This window comes from Carcharhinus amblyrhynchos, chromosome 2 (assembly GCF_965287045.1).
Source record: "Carcharhinus amblyrhynchos chromosome 2, sCarAmb.v2.hapA, whole genome shotgun sequence".
Classification (NCBI taxonomy): Eukaryota; Metazoa; Chordata; class Chondrichthyes; order Carcharhiniformes; family Carcharhinidae; genus Carcharhinus; species Carcharhinus amblyrhynchos.
This window is the reverse complement of record NC_137325.1, coordinates 109,536,571-109,561,382: the sequence shown is the minus strand read 5'-3', so window position 1 is coordinate 109,561,382 and position 24,812 is coordinate 109,536,571. Positions and strand designations below refer to the sequence as shown.

The window sequence follows — 24,812 nt, the reverse complement described above, 5'->3', positions numbered from 1 at the left end:
GTTCTATCCGTTCTATGCCTCTGAACTGCCAAATTACTGGTTCAAAGCAGTTACTTCTGCATACACTCCAATTCTCCTACATCTCAGGCTCAGCCTGGCTCTGAACTTCTTTAAGCATGGAAGTTCCTCAATCACTGTCTCCAAATATTCCCTCAAGCAGTCCAGGGACCAGCCCCCTCCCTGGCCTCCGCCCTCCTAAAGTCTTTTCATGCACCAGCCACGAGTGCTAGCCTCTTCCAAAAACAGATTGCAACCTCATATTCTCAGATGCCAGAGTTCCCAAGACCATTATTTATCCTAGAATCTAACTACAATCCACAATCAGCTTTTGGTTTATGGCATTACCTCCTTCCTAACCTGAAATTCAATCCTTGTTTCATTTTACCTTGTATAGATTGCAAGGCACAAGAAACTGACCAAGCAATCCATGCCAGTGTTTTTGTTCCGTTCAAACCCCTTCGTCTAAATCTATCACCATAACCTACCATATGCCTAGATTCCCCTGGAATAGTATTCATTTAAATCACTCAGTGATAGTGTTCCACATTCTCATCTCTAGGTCAAAGTTCTTGTTCATTGTATATGCCTGTGTGGTGCAAACTTTACAAAGCCACATACTCAAGTATATCAGTAAATAAACAGGGTGACTAACACATATTGGGGATTACAGAAAAAAAAAGCTAATAAAATTTGAGAAGTATGCCAGTCAAGCATCAGTGAAAAATGAAGAAAAAAAGACAAAGCTAATACATGAACAATGTCATGGACGATCAATGACATTAGATTGCAATGTGCTGTGGTCAACTGCAAGGTAGTACCCCAGTTATGAATTTTAAATAAAATTTCAATAAGTCATACTGTAGAGAGAGTTAGTTTTATTTATTGGAACAAGTATTGCACAACCAATGCCTCACAAATGTTTTATAAAAAAAAATCACCACAAGATGTTATTGTGCCACAGTAGAATACAATATAGATAGAACATGTTCAAACTGAGAAACAGCCAGTTTCTCTCACGAATATGTTTTAATAAGGCAAAAAACTCCCCCAGAGTTACAAACATACATGGTTTAAAAATAACTTTAAAAATTGAAGAGCTATATAACCAAAAATATAAAAGTTTGAGCTTTCAACCTAAATTCCAAAGTCTGTCAAAAATTTCACAAATGTACATTGCTGACACTGCATCCCTCTTGCACATGATAATTTTTGAAAAATCTTGATTAAAAAACAAGTGCTTTAAACATAAAATCTAAATGAAATATCCTGAGGCAGAGCAATTCAATGCCACAGGTAAATGCATACTCAGGAACCAAACTCACATTTTGTAGCAAAGAAATCATTTTAATATTCTTCAAATAGAAACAATGACAGATGAGCCTGACTTCCCAGACGTAATAAACTTGTACACAATGTTGATGCTTGTGAACCACTGAAGAGCTTTATAATAGGAACAGGAAAGAGTCAGCTAATTCTGGCAATTGGTTAATGGACTAAAAGGTGGTATTGCCACTAATCCTGGTTAAGGTTCAACTATAATGATTTAATACTATATATTTTGCTTATTATGTTAAAAGCACATTAGATGCAAATATCATTGTTCCTCTTTAAAGGATAATTGAACAAATTTTTTCTGTGGCATTTACTTTTTGGATAGCGTTAGTTCTCAAGTATATTCCAGATTTATCAGCATAAATATAAATACTGTTAGCTTAGCAATTGATGCACTCAATTAAGGTACTGTGCCTGTGATTTGTTCACCAGGAATCAGATTGTGTTAGTCAATTCAATCCTAAAGTAACTCCTATTAAATTTTAGTACATACATCATGCTGGTGATATCGTAAAGTAACGATTGAGAATTTCAAACAGAGACTAATTCAGCAGAAAATAGTGGTTAAGATATCCCTAAGAGAAATCAATCCAAATGTGACTACCAGTAGCTACAACTGACAAACACGCTATCCTGACAAATGATGTAATTATTCAATGATAGTGATATTAACTTAGTTGTTTAAAAAAAGTATGTGTCTACAATCTACCAGGTAGGTTGCAAATCTATCTTTGCAATCTACCAGTTGCAAAGATATTCTAGTTTCATGATTTTGTGGTACAAATTCACTCACCAAAGCAGTGAAGATGTGAGACCTAAAAAAGTACAGATGAAAAGAGTTGTGATCCAAATCCGTATTATCCATTTAATTCACTATGTATAGTTTTCATAAATAAAAGACAATGGATTTTTATTAAAAAAGTTACCACCAATATAAAAGACAGGAGTGTGAAAAGTCTGTCCAATGCATACCAAACACTGCCTCTTTGTAGTACAGAATTTGACAGTGCACAATATTAATTTGACTGATGTTATAGAAAACACAAAGAGCTTTTAATTCACTTCATTGAAATACAGCTAGCAATTTGCAACTTCATAAGTTTGTCATAGATGCAAGGTAACTTCATATTTATGGAGTGATAGCTTTATCTTTATTTTACTCCAACTCTAGTTGTCATCCATTCAAGGCCTTGACACAACCTAAAGGAGGAAAAAAATATTTTTAATGATAATCTCTGCCCTATGCATCAAAAGAAATGCTAAAATAATAAAATCAAGTTTTTGAAAAAAAGATGTGCGTGTATAAAAAGTAAAGGTAAGTTGGCAAGGCCTATAGGCTGCTTTCTCTGTTGAAGGGGAGAGCTGACTGGTGGTGATTTTAACCTAAGGGTTTGCACACCTCAGGTATGGGACAAACTTGAGAAGACATGCCTTCATGAATAATGTAATACAGTAAAAAGTCTGACAACACCTGGTTTTAGTCCAACCGATTTATTTGATAGTAAACGCACAAGCTTTCGGGTTAGTCCCTTCGTCAGGTGAATGGAGAGTTCTGGCCTCAGACAGAGCATATAAAGCACAGACAGTTTACAGATTACTGATTAGAATGCGAATCTTTACACCTAACCTGCTGCTCAAGTCTTGAAGTGGCCGACAATGTGAGTGGAAGGAGCACTGATCACAGGTTAAAGAGATGTGTATCATCTCCAGGGGGGTTACAGATAGTGCGACATGAACCCAAGATCCTTGTTGAGACCGTCCTCATGTGTGTGGAACTTGGCTATCAGTCTCTGCTCAGCGACTGATAGCCAAGTTCCACACACATGAGGACGGTCTCAACAAGGATCTTGGGTTCATGTCGCACTATCTGTAACCCCCAACACTTGCCTGGGTTTGCAAAACCTCACTCACTGTGCTGTCTGGAGACAATACACATCTCTTTAACCTGTGATCAGTGCTCCTTCCACTCACATTGTCGGCCACTTCAAGACTTGAACAGCAGGTTAGGTGTAAAGATTCGCATTCTAATCAGTAATCTGTAAACTGTCTGTGCTTTATATGCTCTGTCTGAGGCCAGAACTCTCCATTCACCTGACGAAGGGACTAACCCGAAAGCTTGTGCGTTTACTATCAAATAAATCGGTTGGACTAAAACCAGGTGTTGTCAGACTTTTTACTGTGTTTACCCCAGTCCAACACCGGCACATCCACTTCATGAATAATCTCAGACAGCATAGGAATTGAACCTATGCTGGTTGGGGTGTCGCTAGACTCCACGACTTCTACAAAGCATGTTTTCCTCAAGTTGATAAATGGAGAATTAACATATACAATAAGAAATTTTGGGGGCTTGTGATAAAGGGATAGCAATAATCATGGGTGATTTTAATTTACATATAAACAGGAACAGTCAGATTGGCAGTAGTAGCCTGGATGATGAGTTCAAAGAATACTTTTGAGATAGTTCTTGGAGCAGCATATCCTGGAACCAACTAGGGAGGAGGTTATATTTGTCTTGATGTTGTTTAATGTGATACGGTTAATTCATGGTCTCAGAGTAAAGGTGCCTTTAGATAGCACTGATCACAATATGATTGAATTTTACATCCAGTTTGAATGGGAGAAGACTAAGCCTAAGTTGAGTATTTTAAACTTAAACAAGGACGGGAACAAAAGCTGAGCAAACTAAAATGTACTGGGATATGAAGCTAGAGGAAAGGGAGAGGAATTTGGTGAAATTACAATCACTAGGAAAGCTATATTGAGCTAACTGGTGGCACTGCGGGCTGACAAATATTTAAGTGCTGATGGATTTCATCCTAGGGTCTTAAAAAAGGTGGGTAATGAGGTAGCAGTTGCACTTCTGTTAATTTTCCAAAACGTGCTGGCTTCTGGGAAGGTTACACCAGACTGGAAAGTAGCAAACCTGACCACTATTCAACAGGAAATCATAGACCTATTAGTTTGAAGTCTGTCATTGGAAAGATGCCAGCATTGAACAATAGATTGTAGCAAGACATTTAGTAAAACAAGGTATTCAAGTGTCATCATGATTTTGTGAAAGGGAATCATGTTTAAACAATAAGTTATTTGAAGAAATAACATGCAATGTGGATAAAGGGGAGCCTTCAGACATGCTGACTTGGATTTCCAGAAGGCATTTGATATCAAAAGGTATTGCAGGAAATAGAAGCTCATGGTGTAGAGAATAACATATTAACATGAATTGAAGATTGGGTGGCTGACAGAAAACAGTAGAAATAACTGGCTTATTTTCTGGTTGGCAGGATGCGATGGGTGGAAGAGTCCTGCAAGGATCTGTGCAGTGGTGGGGGGGGGGGCCTCAACGTTTTACAATTCCTATCAACGACTGAGGGGAATGAAGGAATGGTAGCTAAATTTGCAGATGACAAAAGTTAGTCGGAAAGTGAAGAGGACACAAAGAGGTTGCAAATGGATATAGCTAGGTCGAATGAGGGACCAAAAATCTGGGAAATGGGAGCATAATGTGGGAAAATGTGAAGTTTGTTCACTTGGCTGGAAGAATAAAAAGGCAGAGGGGGCAATCATACCATAAAAATTCTAAGTGTCGAACGAACATGAAAATGGGAGAGATGTCTGCAGAGAGATTTGGATAGGCTGAGTGAGTGGGCGAGGATCCAGCAGATGGAGTATAACGTTGGCAAGTGAGAGGTTATCCACTTTGAAGGAATAATAGTAAAATGGACTTATTTAAATGGTGATAAATTACAACATGCTACTGTGCAGAGGGACCTGGGGGTCCTTGTGCGTGAATCGCAAGAACTCAGTTTGCAGGTGCAGCAGGTGATCAAGAAGACAAATGGAATGTTGGCCTTTATTGCGAGGGGGGTGGAATATAAAAGCAGGGAGGTCTTGCTGCAATTGTACAAGGTACTGGTGAGACGCAACTGGAGTACTGTGTGCAATTTTGGTCCCCTTATTTGCGAAAGGATATATTGGCCTTGGAAGGAAATACAGAGAAGGTTCACCAGGTTGATACCGGAGATGAGGGGGTTAGCTTATGAGGAGAGATTGAGTAGATTGGGCCTGTACTCGTTGGAGTTTAAACGGCTGAGGGGGGATCTTATAGAGACATATAAGATAATGAAGGGGCTCGATAGGGTCGAGGCAGAGATTCTTTCCACTTAGAAAGGAAACAAGAACTAGAGGACACAGCCTCAAAATAAGGGGGAGTCAGTTTAGAACAGAGTTGAGGAGGAACTTCTCCTCTCAGAGGGTAGTGAATCTCTGGAATTCTCTGCCCATTGAAGTGGTGGAGGCTACCACGTTGAATATGTTTAAGTCACAGGTAGATAGATTTCTGATCAATAGGGGAATTAAGGGTTATGGGGAGCAGTGGGTAAGTGGAACTGAACCACTTTCAGATCAGCCATGATCTTATTGAATGGCAGGGCAGGCTCGAAGGGCTAGATAGCCTACTCTTGCTCCTATTTCTTTTCTTATGTATGCCCATTTTTTGGGCAAGCTCCCAGTTGCAATCGTATGACATTTCAACAAAAAAGGCAAAATGTGACTTTTTTCCTGTAGGGGGAGTCAGTGGAGCCTAATCACACCAGGAAGTTGATTGCTGAGCTGTGGGGCACTTTTGCACAAGCAGCCCGATTGATCAGTGTGATGGGCCGATAAGATCACCCCAAAGTGTTACTTAAACAGAACAACTGCAGAAGGATATAGGTGTTCTCATGCATGAGCCACAAAGAGATAGTGCACATAGAACATAGAGAAACTATGGCACAAACAGGCCCTTCGGCCCACAAGTTGTGCCAATGATATCCCTACCTACTAGGTTTAGCTATAACCCTCAATTCTATTAAGTTCCATATACTCATCCAGAAGTCTCTTAAAAGACTATCGAATTTGCCTCCACCACCACTGACGGCAGCCGATTCCACTCACCCACTACCCTCTGAGTGAAAAACTTACCCCTGATATCTCCTCTGTAGCTACTCCCCAGCATCTTAAACCGGTGTCCTCTTGTAGCAAGCATTCCAGCCCTGGGAAAAAGCCTCTGAGAATCCACCCGATCTATACCTCTCAACATCTTATACACTTCAATCAGGTCACCTCTCATCCTTTGTCTCTAAGGAGAAAAGACCAAGCTCCCTCAACCTATCCTCATAAGGCATGCCACCCAATCCAGGCAACATCCTTTTAAATCTCCTCTGCACCCTTTCAATAGCTTCCACATCCCTCTTGTCATGAGGTGACCAGAACTGAGCACAATACTTCAAAAGGAATCTGACCAGGGTCTTAAAGCTGCAGCATTATCTCCCGACTCTGAAACTCAATCCCTCGATTGATGAAGGCCAGTACACTATACACCTTAACCATATCATCTACCTGTGAGGCCGATTTAAGAGTCCTATGGACATGGACCCCAAGGTCCTTCTGATCCTCTACACTGCTAAGAGTCTTACCCTTGATATTATACTCCTTCATCCCACTTGATCTGCAAAAATGGACCACTACACATTTATCCAGGTTGAAGTCCATCTGCCACTTCTCCGCCAGTCTTGTATCCTATGTCACGCTGCAACTTCTGACATCCCTCCAAACTATCCACAACACCACCAACCCATCCCTCCACTTCCTCATCCAGGTCATTTATGAAAATTATAAACAGCAAGGGTCCCAGAACAGATCCCTGGGGCACTCCACTAGTGACCAACCTCCATGCAGGAAAAAACCCATCTACAACCACTCTCTGCCTTCTGTGGGGAAGCCAGTTCTGGATCCACAAGGCAACAGCCCCTTGGATCTCATGCCCTCTCACTTCCTCAAGAAGTCTTGCATGTACTGCATTTAATTAAGAAGGCCAATTAATGGAATGCTGTCCTTTATTACAAAGGGAATCAATCATAAACTTCACTTATACAGGGCATTGGTGAGACCACATTTTGAATACTGTGTGCCGTTTTGGTCTCCTTATTTAAGGAGAAATGTAAATGCATTGGAGATGGTTCACAGGGGGTTTACTGGATTGATACACAGAATGAGCAGATCGTCTTATGAGGAAGACAGGACAGACTGGGCTCATTTTCACTGGAGTTTAGAAAAGTGAGGCATGACTTTATTGAAGATCCTGAATGGTCCTGATAAGGTGCAGTGAGAAGTCTCACAACACCAGGTTAAAGTCCAGCAGCTTTATTTGGCAGTACAAACTTTCAGAGTCTCAGACTCCTTCTTTAGGTGAATGACAAGTTGTGTTACACAAGTCTTCGCTCACCTGAAGGAGGAATTCGAGACTCCGAAAGCTCATGCTGCCAAATAAACCTGTTGGACTTTAACCTGGTATTGAGAGACTTCTTACTGTGCTTACCCCAGCCCAATGCTGGCATCTCCACATTCTGACAAGGTGGACAGAGAGGATGTTGCCTCTTACAGACGAGTCAAGAACTGGGGGCACTGTTTTAAATTTAGGGGCTGCTGTGAAAGGACAAGATGAGGAGAATTATTTTCTCTCAGAGGGTTGTGTGACTTTTAAATCCTGCTTCTAAAGATGATGGAAGCTGTGTCATTGAATATGGTTTGTGGGGCCAAATGGCCTAGTTCTGCTCCTCTTTCATATGTTTGTGTATATGTCTTTTAAAATATAGATAGATCTCATACTTCAGAGCACTCTGCACTTGTTGGAAAAAAAAGTCACCGATTACAAGTGTTTCAAATTAGTCTCGGTCGTCTTCTAATAAAAGAAAGGGTGAGCTGTAAAGGAGGCACTTTTGCAATTTAGGCATCCAGAACCAAGCACTCACTGATGGAAGGCTGGTGAGACATGATCTTCCACATACAAACCTTGTTACCTGTCATTAACTAGTCAATTTTTCTTCAAACGTGCATATATCCTGTCTCTCAGTATCTTCTCCAAAAGCTTCCCCACCTCTGATGTCAGGCTCACTGGCCTGTAATTTGCTGGATTATCCCCGCTTCCTGTCTTAAACAAGGGAACAATATTGGCTATTCTCCAGTCCTTTGGAACCTTGCCTGTGGTCAAAGACGATGTAAAGATGTCTGTTAAGGCCCCAGCCTTTTCTCCCCTTGCCTCCTGCAGTAACCTGGGATGGATCCCATCTGGCCCCAGGGGCTTGTCTACTTTAACTAAGAAACAGCTATTGACTTCAGGGATTATGGACAAACTGAATAGAAATTTTGCCTTTTGGGAAATGAGTTTGGGGAGCCTGTTGGTTGTTTCATGATATTTGCAAAGAATGAGTTGGGAGATAATTATTTTAGGAGCTGTAAAAGGGACAAGTCTATTTTGTTGGAAAGGATTTTTTTTTGTGGTATGGGTTGGAAAACTAGGAGTGAGGGATTTCATATATGAATGATTAGTACTAAAATCCAATATTTTATATTAATTCTGGTATTTTAAAAACAAGCTGATTGTAAAACTGAACAGTACACTCACCCTTCTCCTGTAAGAGCACAACAGGCTTGAATATGCCATGGATGATCTTTGATAGCACTTAGGGTAAGGAATTTTGAAATTTCGACTGCGGACATACAATACTTCTTATCCTGTTTATTAGCAAATATAAGTACAGCGGCATTCCTTAAATCCTGAAGGGAAGAACATTTGATAGCTTTCAATTCCAAAGCCTGGTAGATTTTTTGTGCACTTCAATTTTTGAATTTCTTTAATACTCCAATTCAAAAATCAACCTAGAAACCAAAGAATCCCTACAGTGCAGAATGAGGTCATTTGGCCCACCAAGTATACTTATTCTCCAAAACAGCATCTTAGCCAGACCCACTTCCCCCAGGCTCTTTCCCCATACATTTACGATTGCTAATTCACCCAATCTGCACATCTTTGCATACTAAGGGACAATTTAGCATAGTCAATCCACCTAACCTGCACAACTTTGGACTTTGGGAGGAAAACGGAGCATCCGGAGGAAACCCATGCAGACATGGGGAGAATGTGCAAAGTTCATACAGTCACCCAAGGCTGGAATTGAGCCCCAGTCCCTAGTGCTGTGTTGCATAAGTGATAACCTCATTCAAGAAAATTAAACACAACCCCTTGTTTTGTAGCAGAATCTATAAAATTCTTCCCAAGATTGACAAGATGAATACCTGTTTTGGTAAAAACTAAAGGTTGAGACATTATAAGATCAAGCATAAGCCATTCAGCCTCTGAGCTGCTCTGCCTGCTAGTCAATTAAATCATGGCTGATCTGCATCTCAACTCCATTGAAAAAGCTTCAGTGAGTGACCTACAAATCAATCTTTTATTGAGACCAAATTCATATTTCATCATGTTCAGTAAAGTCTCTGCCAATGTGTAACAAATTAGTAAGTCTGGTTTAAAAATCTTAGAGTCTTTATTAAATATTTTAATTGCTAATTTAACAATGGACTTACCTCATGAGCTAGCATTCTATACAATTCCTCCTTGGTGATCGACAATCTCTCTCGGTCAGTGCTATCCACAACCAGAATAATAAACTGAAAATTGTAAAATTAAACCTTTTAAAATAGTAGATTCAGTTCTAGTTTGAGAAAGAAACAATTCATTCTCCATATATGGATAAATTCCCAAAAAACCATTAAGCAGAATTACAGATATGCAATGGTTAACCAAGTCAGCACTGAACTTTAATAACGACAAAAATGATACTGCCATTAGAAAACCAGAAATCACTGAAGATTCAAAACCCTAAGCATTACTTCAAGGCTTTATCTTGAATCTTGGAACCAGATACAAAAAAATCTTCAATTATCTCAGAACTGACAACTTTCAAGTGCAATTCCATATACTTAACAAAATAGATTTAATTGTAGATTTTTTTGAATGCAACAGATTCACAATCCTATCAGAAATCAGACCAGCCTCATACATATACAAGGTACGGCAGATACAAAAAACATTTGATACGTCTACAAAAGGTATTTTAAACTATTATGGTGAAAATCTGGCAAAATATTTGGATTGGTAGGTAGGTGAAAGGATACAATATTTTTAATTTTTTTTATAAAAGGAGAATAAGAAATTCCTTCTCAAGTTACAAAAATAGTCAACTGAACGCTCTACATAAGAACATAAGAAATAGGAGCTGGAGTAGGCCATCTAGCCCTTCGAGCCTGCCCCGCCATTCAATAAGATCATGGCTGATCTGTCGCTGCTCAGTTCCACTTTCCCGCTTTCTCCCCATAACCCTTAATCCCCTCTCTTATCAAAAACCCATCAACCCGCGTCTTAAAAATATTTAGCGAGGCAGCCTCCACCACTTCAACGGGCAGAGAATTCCAGAGATTCGCCACCCTGAGTGAAGAAGTTCCTCCTCAACTCCGTTCTAAACCGCCCCCCTTTTATCTTGAGGCTGTGCCCCCTAGTCCTACTGTCTTTTTTGAGCAGGAAGAGTCTCTCCACCTCTATCCTATCCATCCCATTCATCATCTTATACGTCTCAATGAGATCTCCCCTCATTCTTCTAAACTCTAACGAGTACAAGCCCAGTTTATTCAGCCTCTCCTCATAGCTCAACCCCCTCAACTCCGGTATCAGTCTAGTAAACCTCCTCTGCACTCCCTCCAAGGCCAAAATATCTTTGCGCAGGTGCGGTGCCCAAAACTGCACACAGTACTCCAGCTGCGGCCTCACCAATGCCCTATACAGCTGCAGCAAGACCTCCCTACTTTTATATTCAATCCCCCTCGCTATGAAGGCCAGCATCCCATTCGCCTTCCTTGACCACCTGCTGCACCTGCAAGCTGGGTTTTTGCGACTCATGCACAAGGACCCCGAGGTCCCTCTGCACCGTCGCCTGCTGCAGTTTTTCGCCACGTAAGTAATAGTCCTTCCTACCATTCTTCCTACCAAAGTGGACCACCTCACACTTGCCAACATTAAATTCCATTTGCCATTTCCTGGCCCATTCGCCCAGCCTATCTAGATCCTTCTGCAGACTCTCCACACCCTCCACACAATTTGCCGTTCCCCCTATCTTGGTGTCATCAGCAAATTTCGACACCCTACACTCGGTTCCCTCCTCCAGATCATCTATATAAATGGTAAAAAGCTGAGGCCCCAGCACCGACCCCGGGGCACTCCACTAGTCACCATCCGCCAATCCGAATAGCACCCGTTGACCCCCACTCTCTGCCTACTATTTGACAACCAATCCTCTATCCACGCTAACACCCTACCCCCAACTCCATGTCCCTCGACCTTCTGCAATAACCTCTTGTGAGGTACTTTGTCAAACGCCTTCTGAAAATCTAGAAAGACCACATCCACCGGCTCTCCTCTATCCACCGCCCTAGACACATCCTCATAGAACTCCAGTAAATTTGTCAGACACGACTTCCCTTTAATGAAACCGTGCTGCGTCTGCTCTATCAAGCAATTCCCTTCAAGATGCCTCGCAATTTCCTCCTTAATGACAGATTCTAACATTTTACCCACCACAGACGTTGAACTAACCGGCCTATAATTCCCCGCCTTTTGCCTGGCACCCTTCTTAAACAACGGCATAACATTAGCCGTTTTCCAATCATCCAGCACTTCCCCGGAATCCAGCAACGTCTGGAAAATAACCAAGGCATCCACTATCACCTCCGCCATTTCTTTCAGAACCCTCGGATGCATTCCATCCGGTCCTGGGGACTTGTCCACAATCAGCCCCTCCAGTCTGTCGAGCACCGCCTCTCTAGTAACAGTAATGTCATTAAGACCCTCCAGTCCTACCACCTTTCCATCACTAACACCCAGCAAATTATTCACGTCCTCCTCCGTGAAGACAGAAACAAAAAAGTTATTCAATACCTTAGCCATATCCTCATCCCCTACCACTAGGTCCCCTTTCTCATCCTCTAAAGGACCAACATTCACCCTAGCCAGCCTCTTCCTTTTTATCTGCAACACAGCAGTCTATTTTGACTGGATAATATCATAAATATGAAACTGTGACCCAAACTTAATATCCCAGTTAGTGTGAAAGACCATGCTATGCAGGGAGAATAATTCTTTAAGTGTAATGTTAATATGAATGCTACGTAAAGGTGCTTAGGGATTGTGAATATTGCACTAAAAAAAAATCTGCAATTAATGTATTTTACTATGTAAATGGAATTGCACTTTAAAGTCGTCAATTTTGAGATAAAGATTTTTTGTATTTGTATCCGAAATGCAAGATAAAGCCTTGAAGAATCCTTCAAAATTTTAAGTCTTCTTGAGAAGGTGAGAGGGCATGGGATCCGAGGGCCTTTGGCCTTGTGGATCAAGAACTGGCTTGCCTGCAGAAGGCAGAGAGTGGTTGTGGATGTGTCTTTTTCTGAATGGAGGTCAGTCACCAGTGGAGTGCCCCAGGGATCTGTTCTAGGACCCTTGCTGTTTGTCATTTTCATAAATGACCTGGATGAGGAAGTGGAAGGATGGGTAAGTAAGTTCGCTGATGACACGAAGGTCGGTGGTGTTGTGGATGGTCTGGAAGGATGGCAAAAGTTGCAGCAGGACATAAATAGGATGCAGGACTGGGCGGAGAAGTGGCAGATGGACTTCAACGCGGATAAATGCGTAGTCGTCCATTTTGGCAGAACCAACGGGATGAACGAGTACACTATCAAGGGCAGGAGTCTTGGTAGTGTTGAAGAGCAGAAGGATCTTGGGGTCCGGGTCCACAGGACTCTTAAATCGGCCTCGCAGGTGGAAGAGGTGGTCAAGAAGGCGTATGGTGTACTGGCCTTCATAAATCGAGGGATTGAGTTTAGGAGTCAGGAGGTAATGCTGCAACTTTATAAGACCCTTGTCAGGCCTCATTTGGAGTACTGTGCGCAGTTCTGGTCGCCTCACTATAGGAAAGACGTAGAAGCTATTGAAAGGGTACAAGAGGAGATTTACAAGGATGTTGCCTGGACTGGGAGGCATGCCTTATGAAGTTAGGTTGAGGGAACTGGGTCTTTTTTCCCTGGAGAGACGTAGGTTGAGAGGCGACCTGATAGAGGTTTATAAAATGTTGAGAGGAATAGATAGGGTGGATTCTCAGAGGCTATTTCCCCGGGTTGAAATGGTCACTACAAGAGGACACAGGTTTAAGGTGCGGGGAGGAAAGTACAGAAGTGATGTTAGGGGTAAGTTTTTCACTCAGATGGTGGTGAGTGAATGGAATCGGCTGCCGTCAGTGGTGGTGGAGGCGAACTCGCTGGGGTCTTTTAAAAGACTTCTGGATGAGTATATGGGGTTTTATGGGATTGGGGGTTATAGATAGGTGTTGATGTGATCGGCGCAACTCGTGGGCCGAAGGGCCTGTTTGTGCTGTAGTGTTCTACGTTCTTCATTATTTCACTATTTTAGAAGCTAACTTAGTGATACCTAGCTTCCCACTTTTGCGTAATTATTCGGGCAGCACAGTAGTTAGCACTGCTGCCTGACAGCGCCAGGTTTAATTCCGGCTTCAGATAATTGTGCGTGAGGAGTTTGCACATTCTCCCCGTGTCTGTGCTCCAGTTTCCTCCCACATTCCAAAGATGTGCAAGTTAGGTTGATTGGCCATGTTAAATTGCCCCTTAGCATCAGGGGGATTAACAGGGTAAATACGTTGGGTTACAGGACTTGTTGTTGATGCAGGCTCGATGAGCCAAATTGCCTCCTTCCACACTGCCAGGATTCTCTGATTCTTCTATTAAAGCACATTACCGACTTATCTAACCATTGCATCTCTGTACTTCTGCTTAATGGTGTTTTTTGGAATTCTAGAGGTTATCTGCTACAATGGTAGATTCATAGTAACCCGGAGGAATTATTCTGTTGTTTGCCTGGAGTGAAGTCAGTCTTTTGCTGATGGGATAGCTGATGAGGTGTATACGGGCTTTCAAAAAAGATTTGATAAACGTGCCATACAAAAGATTTGTCAGCAAAGTTCAAGTTCATGGAATTAAAGTGACAATGATCCGGGGCTGATTTAGAATCAATAGCAGCAAATGATTGTTTTTCAGCCTGGAGGAAAGCATACAGTAGAGTTCCCCAGTGGTTGATACCAGAACCACTGCTTTTGTTGCTACTTTATGTATTAATTATGAAATATGTGGCTTTCAAAGGGAATTGGATAAACTGAAGAGGGAATAAAAAATGCTGGACTACTAGGAAAGGGCAGAAAGTGGAACTAGCATAGTTGCACTCAGCACAAGCAGAGCAGGCTGAATAATCTGCTTCTGCACTGCATTCTATGATTCTATAAGCTACAGCAAGTTGGAAGAATCCCCATGAAAATTGAATTATCCTTGATTTTTGTTTGAAAAAGATGCATGTATATAATGGTATGTGCCCCCAAATTGCTGTTACCATCAAATTGGCCATCTTTTCAATGTTGTGTTTCAAATTTATCCTCTTATGACCAGAGATGGTATATAAAAATCCTAAGGGAAGAATTGTAGAAACAAACCGCATTCCTCAGCTCCCTTCATCAGGCAATTGAACCTAGCTATCTGCTTGGTGCCACATTTGACCTCAAAATTAGCTTCCAACAATGTAGCTATGCCACTCAGAACACTTCTTTCTACCTCCACAAAAATGACCAATTCCATCACTACAACTTCCATCCATGCCTTTCTTACCGCTAGTCATGGCTATTCAAATCACTCCTGACCAGCCTTCTACATTTAATCCTCTATAAATTTGAGGGCATCTAAAAATCAGTTGCCATGTCTTAACTCGCATCAAATTTCCTTTGTCCAACACCCATGTACTTAGGTGTCTACAATGGCCCCTAGTTACGCAATGCCTCAATTTAATTTTTTTAAATCTTTGTTGTCAAATCCCTCACCTTTTCTGATCAGTGATCTACTCCTGCCTCACAACCCTCCAAGATATTCACACTCATCTAATTGTAGCTTCTTTAGCATCCCTAATTTTAACTACTTCACCTTTAATGGTTGTGCCTTTAACTGCCTAAACCAAGCTCTGGAATTTCTTCCCTAAACTGCTGTGTCTCACAAGAAAGTCTTTCTGTCTTGCACTCGTCAGGACTGATGCATGAAAGCCAAATTTTAAAGGAAGCAATAATTTATACAACATGAGAAGACGTTGCTGATTGGTTGGCAAGCTGACTTGATCAGTCGAAGTGTTACCATGGAGAATCAGCAGGAAGCTTTTGTCCCCGCGTTATTTTAAAATTCAAAAATGGTGTAATGTCTAAACATTTTTTTTTGCCTGCAGAAGATACGTTCCTGCTTATGACAACATGCAGCTCCAGCAAACGTTAGAACGCCACATTGCAAACCTAACTAATAATCTTAAATTGGCCGTAATTCTTAATTGGTCAATAAATGTTTTGGCATTCTTTTGGCTCTTCAAGCTAAAGACGGACCTAATGACAATCTCATAAAATAAAACTCAAGCCATTTATTCACTGTGTAAACTCAGCACAGAAATAGGACATATTAAAGCTATTCTGTGGCGTAACAGCCACACCATCAAATCACTGCTCACTTTTTCACACACACTCAAGGACAGGCCAAGTAAAGCTAGGCATGACATGCTGAAATGGATGCTACTGTCTAGTCACAAAAACATTCTACGTATCACACAAGTCATAGAATCCCTACAATGTAGGAGGCAATTCAGCCCATCGAGTCTGACAGAGCATCTTACCCACCACCCCCTGCCCTATCCCCGTAACCTCACACTTTTACCATAGCTAAGCCACTTAATCTACACATCTTTGGACACTAAGGGGCAATTTTCTATGCCAATCCACCTACTCTGAGACATATATGATGTTGAATGGAATGGATAGGATAGAGGTGGAGAGGCTCTTCCCGCTCAGAAAGGACAGTAGGACTAGAGGGCACAGCCTCAAGATAAAGGGGGGGCGGTTTAGAACGGAGTTGAGGAGGAACTTCTTCACTCAAAGGGTGGTGAATCTCTAGAATTCTCTGCCTGTTGAAGTGGTGGAGGCTGCCTCGCTCAATATTTTTAAGACGTGGGTTGATAGGTTTTTGATATGCAAGGGGATTAAGGGTTATGGGGAGAGGGCGGGAATGTGGAACTGAGCCACGACAGATCAGCCATGATCTTATTGAATGGCGGGGCAGGCTCGAGGGGCTAGATGGCCTACTCCTGCTCCTATTTCTTATTTTCTTATGTTCTCTGCATAGCTACGGATAATGGGAGAAAACCAGAGCACCCGGCAGAAATGCACATAGACAAACTACACAGACAATCACCCTAGACCAGAATTGAACCTGGATTCCTGGTGCTGTGGGGCAGCAATGCTAACCACTGTTCCACCATGCCGCATAATGAGTAATGTGATATACAAATTTCAGAATCAGTGTGATGCCAGACATGTAGGCCATATGTTCGAAGGACTGGTGGATGTTATCAAACAGCATATCCCTTTGGCTGTTTGCAATTCAAACACCCAATGCTTGCAGAATTCAAAAAATGTCTAAAACGCTCATTGTAATTATATGACCAGACAGAAATCCCAAATGTGCTAATTACACTATTAACCAATCTCAGATTATCAGTTGACTTGCAATGTGGCTCACTTATACTTGCTAGAAGTTGCACATACAGGAATTTTTTTTTTGCCTGCAGAGGACGTGTCCAGCCCTTGCATATTTTTGAATTAAACAAAAGTGTGAGGGTCAACAGTTTTCTGGTACCATGGTGTACTCTCCTTGGCAATGAATCCTTCATTCAGAATGGACTTGCCAACCAATCAGCACACTTTTCTCATACAGTATAAATTGCTACTCCCAATGAAATTTTGCATTTTTCACCTGTTTTGATGAGTGCAAGATGGAAAACTTCCACAGCATGCCTCCTTTTTCAGCAATATTCAAGCTCTGTTCTACCAAATAACTATACAAATATATTTTTGGTTTTCATTAGAAAGGGATGGATACAGTCAAGAAATCTACTAATGAAGCAGCTCGAACCACATTGAAGGAGGTGGCACAGTTAGTGATCGGCAACTTCCTAACCCTACCCTGAGGTTCCATTGCAATATTGGAAAGTTTAATTAAGATAAATAAAATCTGACAAAGCCTGGTAATGTCTAAAATCAATCACAACAGTTTGTACAAATCAATTACTTCTATCAAGGTCGTTTCACATACCTCAGTATTGGTGTAATAGGTATTCCAGGAGGAACGCAGTGAGTCCTGTCCACCAATATCCCACATTAAGAAATGTGTGCTTTTAACCACTATCTCCTCTACATTGCTTCCAATTGTTGGTGATGTGTGAACAACCTCATTCACTAGGCTGCAAAGCAGTTATAATGTACTTAAAATATCATACAAAGATATTGTTGTGTTGAGCTAGCTATTTTAAAAACTGCATAATCTCAAACAATTTACAAATTGAACTAAATAATGTTAAGTTACCACACAATAACACAGAAATGCACCCGACATTTATCACTAAGTAATTCGCAGGCTGCTAAGTTTAAAGGAAAGAGCAAAACAGAAGGTAAGATTATACCTAAATGAAGTGAGATTCATCAATTCATACCAGTTAAATAGCAACATCAGCAGAATATTTATCAGTAAAATAAAAGCCCTTGGGCACGACCGATAGATTTTGATCTGAGATAGAGGGCATTTTTTACAGGTATTAAACCAATATAGCTACATAGCCACATCAGAGAATAGAATCGTTACCACAAGCTTGCCTCTCGCCTGCTATTACATGACCACACTAGATCTGTGAATAAATACCCTGCAGCCCCAAAGTCTGAAAATCTAAGTCTCAATAACTTCACTTATTTTAAAGTTGTAATTAAAAAATGAAATAAGTTTCAGCAACATTTAAAAGCATTGTCTCATGAACAAGCTCAACATTGAACTTATGGGTATTTGTGCCAGAAGTGACAGAGATTTCCCCAAACATTTAAGATCACCATGGGATATCAACTAATATATCATGTCATTTCAGGTCTACAAGTGCAAGATAGAAACATTGTGTTTAATTAAAGATGCTGAGATTTCAGGTCTAAGGCTATTCTTCAATGGATAACAAATCAAGCCATTAGCTCTCAGGCAGACTGAGAAGATCAAATGCCATGCAGCATAGCACACTGCATCTCTGGCAGGAAATCATTGTGGTTACAAGCTGAACTGAAAAGCAGTACACTTGATTTTTTTTTTGCCATGACTACAGTTAAAGTAGAAACAAGCATTCCTGGTGCTTGGACTACAAAAACTATAATATCAATATTTTCAAAGCATATCCCATTTTATTTTGTGAGGAAATCAAAAAATGCAGTATTCATTAAAAACAAAATCATAAAACTGCCCTAATTTATAAAGTTTGATTAGTTCATTAAAATGTGAAGTCATAAATCAGTGTCCTAAGAATGGAAGATTGATAGTAAAAAAAAGCTCTAAATGTTTGTAAGTTATATAATTCTACTTTAATAACCTTTCTTTCAAATATCAAAGAAATCGTCCCTTCAAAGTGTTTTAAATATAACTCAAATTTTGACAGATTAAGAAATTGACTTCAGAAGTCAAGAACTAGAAGTAGGATTTTGTAAGTTATTCAGATCATATGCAGTATAGAATCCCTACAGTGCAGGAGGCAGCCATTTGGCCCATCGAATCCTACCAACTCTCCAAAAAAAGCATCTTCCTCCTCACCCCCCACCACCACTAAATTTGGTACTAAATTTAGTCATAGAAATTCTACAGTACAGAAAGAGATCATTCGGCCCTTTGAGTCCACACCGAACACAATCCCACCCAGGCCCTATCCCCATATCCCTACATATTTTACCCACTAATCCCTCTAACCTACGGATCTCAGGACACTAAGGGGCAATTTTAGCATAGCCAATCAACCTAACCTGCACTGATTTGGACTGAATTGATAATCTTAAAAGAGTGCAGAACAAGAGGTGTGACAAATGGGGGTTCTCTGCTGGCTAGATGGAACTTTAACTAGGGTACTGTGTTCTGGAAGAGGTTATGCATTCATTTGATGCCTGAAATGAAAAGAGCAACATCACATGCAAAGCTGATATCAGAATTTGTGCCATGAATCACAACTCGATAGCATTTATTAACGCTTACAAAGACAACCACTGCTTACAATTGATAAAGGATTGTGGTCTTTCCAGCATTGTCCAAGCCGACTATTATAACCTTGTGTTCTGTAAAACAGAATTTTTTTAAGAATGCAAAGCGCATCAGTAAAACATTGTAATAAAAGCATACTGTAAATAACTGCAAATTTTGATAAAAACATATAATTTATAAATATAAAACTAAGATGGTTAAACTGTAAAGAAAAACAATACAACTAATTATAAAGAGTAGTTCAATAATTCAGGGGGTATTCCACCCTCCTAACGATTCACCTGAATTATACTTCAGCACAGGGTATAGCCTCTGCTCTGTAACAAATTGCACAGTTTGCGCAATGGACAGGACAGACTCTGTAAATTAATGTAAAAATATGCTTCCTGTCCTCACATTTTACTACAATTGTTTCAGGTCCAGTCACTGCAAAATTATAGATCTGTTTATTATTCTCAAATCAGTCAGGTAGATACAAATAAGGAATGCACCCAAATCTAACTTGTCCATAAGTTAACTGATCTTACAGTTCTCCATTCCCATCACTAGCATTTCTTAATGACTTCCAAGTTTTTGCTTTACCTCCACTATCTAGAGATCCATTCCAATGGCTACTCATTCTGTGTATGAAGAGTTTACTGGTACCATTAACCCAAAAATTTTATGACACAATCCTCTTAACACTATAAACTCCTTACTCTTTTCCACACTACCTTTAAATATTCAATGCTCCCCTTATGTATCAGTGATCACAAATGGGCAATTTACTTAAAGACACGAGTTGGTCAGAGCACTGTACAGGTTATGTTTTCTCTGCTTTACTGATTGCAGCTCAGTGATTCAATATGTTGAGAACTGTCAATATCTCAGATCTCTTTAACTTCAGCCACATGCAGCAAAAGTAAACCTCAAAATGGTATCAATCTTTAATACTTGCACTCATATTAAAGTACTATCTGGTATACCATTATCCATTTATGGATAGTAAAAAGCAGTATTTCTTTGCAGAGTTCTATTCAACTACAAAAATGTGTTACTTCAAGATGCAGTGGAAATGAACCTCAGTATATCCAGTTTCAGTATCTCTATACTCTCACTGTATTGCTTTAGTGAGATGGGCAAATTTTCATGATCCATATTGACCAAGGAAACTCAGCTAGACTGATATTTACCTATTAAAGCACAATAAATTCTATCCTTAAGTAATATAAATCTACTTGTTTTACAACGGAAAAGCTGCCAGGCTCTATTTACATGATGCAAAATAATATTTAGGACACTTCAGAGGTAATGATGGTCAGCATATATTCCCTCCAACTCCAGGATCTAAGATTGATTTTGAACCAAAGGGGCAAGGTTTTTGTCAAATGTAGGAACATGACAAGTATAGGGCTCCTTTAACAAGTTCTCAATATGCATATACAACCATAGCTCAAATTGTTCCAATTCATCACAAAGCAGGCTCACCCAGAAGTCATACTTTTGGGTTTGTTTCCCCTTTCACAACCATTCTCTCGCCGCTGCCACCCCCGACCGCAAGAAAAGTATATTAATTTCTGGCTGGAACACAGAGGAGCAACATGTAATTTGCATCTAGTCTATGTAATATATCATATGATTTGATAATAAATCTGATAACAAAATAAACTATTCCTCATCAATAAAACAAGCAAAACGTTCACCAAAAATAATCAGCCCTTATACAGGTATAATAATTTGCAATCATAAAACACATCAGACTGATGAACTGAAAAATGTTAATTGGCATCCTATGATGTATATTTGTGGCAAATGTTCAACAGTGCTACGACAGTTACTACAGGGAAAAGAGAAGAGCTGCTCACCCCAGAGACTATGCTGCAACTTGTTTGACAGCACCAGAAAGATTGAGATAACCTCAAACCCATTCTTAGAAATGTAGAGGGAATTCCAAATTACTAACACTGATCATCTAAAATACGTAATGTAATTTCATACAGAACAAAAGATTGCCATGAAGACTTGTCTTCAGTTCTGTAGAAGCGTCACATGGACTCAAAGCTGCTGCCTCAGTGCTAGGGACCCAGGTTCAATTCCAGTCTTAGGTGATAGTGTGGAGTTTGCATGTTGTGTGTGTGGTGTGTGTGGGATTCCTCCAGGTTCCTCCCACAGTCCAAAGATGTAAAAGTTTGGTGGATTATCATGATAAATGTGCAGGATTGGGGGGTATTCTTTTAGGTTATGCAAAGAGGCCTGGATAAGATGCTCTTTTGGAGAATCAGAGCAGATTCAATGGGCCAAATAGCCACCTTCTGCACAGGAGGGATTCTATGGTTCTTTGGAAATGTCAACTCAGTTTCTCTCTCCTTGGATGGTGCCAGACCTGCTGAGTTTATCCCCCATTTTCTGTTTTTATTTAAGATTTCCAGCATCCGCAGTATTTTGCTTTCATTATCATAAGAATTAACTGGTTTTTGGTCATTTCAATTTATGCATAATAGTTTATAAAGTATGAAAATTGACAGATGCAAGACACAATCACATTGGAATAATAATGCTTAATAGCAGTCAAAAAAGTCAATAAAATATTCACGCTGTATAGCCAAAACTGAGGATTAAATTCCAGAAGAATTCATGACCAAATGCAATACTCTGGCCAGGCTGCATTTTAAGTACTGTGTCAAGTTCAGGCCATTGACAAGTAAGGGAAACATTCAAACACAGGGGCCAGTGCAGAGAAGAGACAGCCTTAAAGCTGTACTTTGTGTCAGAAGTCTGAGTTATAGGGAAAAATTGTAGAAATTTGGTATTTTAATTATGCAATGCATGTGTTTGGGAGGTAACAACGTAGAGTTACATTTACAGAACATAAAATAAATCATGCGGTAGTTATTTTAAATTAACTATATCATTAATAAATTAAGGAGCAGGTCAAGTTAACTAGTAAAAGCTAATGAGAATTAATATTATAAAGTTGTTCTTCTACAGTATTCAAAACTGGGAAATGGACTTCCAGGCATAGAGAGGTGGAGCAGAATATCCTGCAACACTAAGAAATTAAAATAAGGGTAGCAGCAGTTTGGAGGAGCACATCGGGTGAGTTAGGATGGGGGGGGGGGGGTGAATTATTTGTGAGCCAAATGTCTTTCTATGATTTTAAGAATCCTGCAATCAGAATTATACTTTTGGTTCCTACTGATCTACTGGACAACTTATAGTCCAAGTAATAAGAAATGGGGGGGGGGGGGGGGGGGGAGTTCTTTTTAGGTTCTTTCAAGTCATTCTTTTGGGTGGGCCGAACTAAGCAAACAAACTTAAATTACATTCGGACAAAGAAAAAGGGGGCAGCTCCCCAAAAGGAGGGGGAACGGCCCGAACAGAAACAAAAAGTACAAAGGAAACTTAAGACACGTCAAATCAAAATGTGATTGTCGGGGTCTATAATGCACCTCAGCCCCTGCGGTGCCCAGCAGGCACGGAAGGCCTCGACAGTGCCTGCGGACAACTAGTAAACTCAGCTGATACAGTTATTCTTTATTCATACTTAGCAAGAGCCAAGTGCTCTCAATTTTCTTCCCCGATTACAGCCACCCACTCTTTGGCCGGAATTTTACCAGCCCACCCACCACGTGAATCAGAGGGGGTGAGGGGCAGAGCAAGGGAAGGTCTGTTGGTCTCAGGTGGGATTTTACAATTTCAGGATGAGCGAGGTCATAAAATCTTTATTCCTCGTTTCCATCCGTTTAGCTAAAGAACCCCGAAAATTTCCAGCTACTTCTCCCTATTACCAAAGGCACTAGACTGTCATCCTATCCCTATCTCAGCCCATTACTGAATCTCTCACTGGGCGAAATTTTCCTATCCTGGCTGCTACAGGAACTGTTGTGGACAGGGGAAAACTGACCATGCAAAGGTCTGTTGACCTCCAGCAGGATTTTCCAATTTTGGGATGAGCACGGCCAGAAAATCTCAACCATCATTTCTGTACACAATTATTCCAATACTTCCCTTGAAATGATACAAGTGATGGGAGAGTTGAAATAGCATCATCAGGGTACATGCTCAAGTTGAGTTTATGTCTGTGGAACAAAAAAGGCCATTCAGCCTCTTGAGCATGCTCCACCATTCAATACAATCATTGCTGCTCACCGCTTCAATGCCTTTCTCCCACACCACCCCCATATCCCTTTATCACATAGGTATTGACATTTATAAATGTCAATACCTGTTTTAAGCATACTCAATGGCAAAGTTTCCACAGCACCCTACGTTATAGATTTCCAAAGACTCTCCTCATCATGTGAGATACTGCTGCCAAAATGCAGCCAGTAGACAAGGAGGGGAAAACATGGATAATGGATTGGCAGACTGCAAGTTATAGGTGCATGAAGTAGAAGATGAACAAAATCAACCTTCCAGTTCCAATTCACTGGGGAGGAGTGAAAACAAATCAGGGCAGCCCTAGCGACCAAGAAGAAATCATGAGAAACCAACAGGTGTGATCAGCTATGTAAAAGGTGTAGAAAAGGATAGAGAGGTATAAATTCATCAGGGGAACGAAGCGTAGTTTGCAGCTTTAGTGTTGCAGAAGGGATGAATTTCTAGCTGGCAGGTTTTGAAAATTGAGGGGTGGGTGGTTGTTGGAGACGGGAAGATATGATAGGTAGTGATACCCATTCCCTCCCCACCCCTAGGGGAAGAACTGGTAATTTAGGGCTTGGGAGGATGGTTTGCCTCGGTCCTGGGCAAGGGGCAATTGAAAGGATGGGGAACAACTAACGCAACCAGATCATTTTAAAAGATGCAACTGTCAACGAAGCTGAGTGTAACTTGCGATGCCCACCGATTCTTGGCGCGGGGGGAGGAAGGAAGGGGCTCCAGAACACAAGACAAGCTTAAAAATCATTTTTAAATCACCATATGCGGCAGCGGAGTCTTATAAACTTTGTAAAACCAGCGGTATTTCTCGGAGCAGCTGGAGGGAGAAGCGCCGGCGCCCAACGGGGATAATAACTAACGGCTCCACCTTTACCTTGGTCACAAAAGAAGCTCCACAGTTTGGAGAAGAGGAGCCCCATGACCAGTGGTCTGCAATCCGACCTTTCCTGACCCTGATGGCGGGCCGGGGTGGGGGGACAGCTGGCTCCGACCCAGGCCGCTCGCCAGCTCTACCCGGCACCGCAAACAGCGGCCACCCGGCTCTTTAAATCCTCTCTCTCTCTTTGCAAAGCTGCAAGTTGCAGATCCCCAGCGACCCCACCCTGGCTTGGCCACACGGCAGCTAGCTAAACTAGCGCGGTTCGTCCGCCTTCCGCCGCCGATAACGCACCGCGGACGGCATTGCGGCTGACGGGCGGGCCGCTCTCTGCAACAACAAGAGAGACCGCACCGACCGTTACTCCAGGTGGCTGCCGCTCGCCGACCGACACTAA

The 24,812-nt window shown here is 41.1% G+C and overlaps 1 protein-coding gene across 2 annotated transcripts; it reads right to left on the bottom strand.

Moving 5' to 3' along the window:
- Positions 1–863: 863 nt before the first annotated feature.
- LOC145357535 (ADP-ribosylation factor-like protein 5B) lies at positions 864–24,812 on the bottom strand. 2 transcript variants are annotated; one of them, XM_080210989.1, is made up of 6 exons: positions 24,413–24,803; positions 19,415–19,475; positions 17,440–17,587; positions 9,739–9,822; positions 8,780–8,931; positions 864–2,532 (listed from the first exon to the last, which is right to left on the bottom strand). In XM_080210989.1, the coding sequence occupies exons 1-6, from the start codon at positions 24,456–24,458 to the stop codon at positions 2,484–2,486; spliced, it is 540 nt and encodes a 179-aa protein (XP_080067115.1). In that variant the 5' UTR covers positions 24,459–24,803; the 3' UTR covers positions 864–2,483. The 2 variants fall into 2 exon arrangements, with proteins under 2 accessions (XP_080067115.1, XP_080067124.1); XM_080210998.1 differs by lacking the exon at positions 9,739–9,822 and having other exon boundaries at positions 24,413–24,812.

Excerpts from the sequence above, each read along its gene's own strand:
- LOC145357535 (XM_080210989.1), bottom strand. The coding sequence starts at position 24,458 with ATGGGGCTCCTCTTCTCCAAACTGTGGAGCTTCTTTTGTGACCAAG. Across the intron at positions 9,823-17,439 it reads CCTATTACACCAATACTGAG|TTTATTATTCTGGTTGTGGA; the intron begins GTATGTGAAACG and ends TACAATTTTCAG. Across the intron at positions 8,932-9,738 it reads ATAGAATGCTAGCTCATGAG|GATTTAAGGAATGCCGCTGT; the intron begins GTAAGTCCATTG and ends TCTTCCCTTCAG.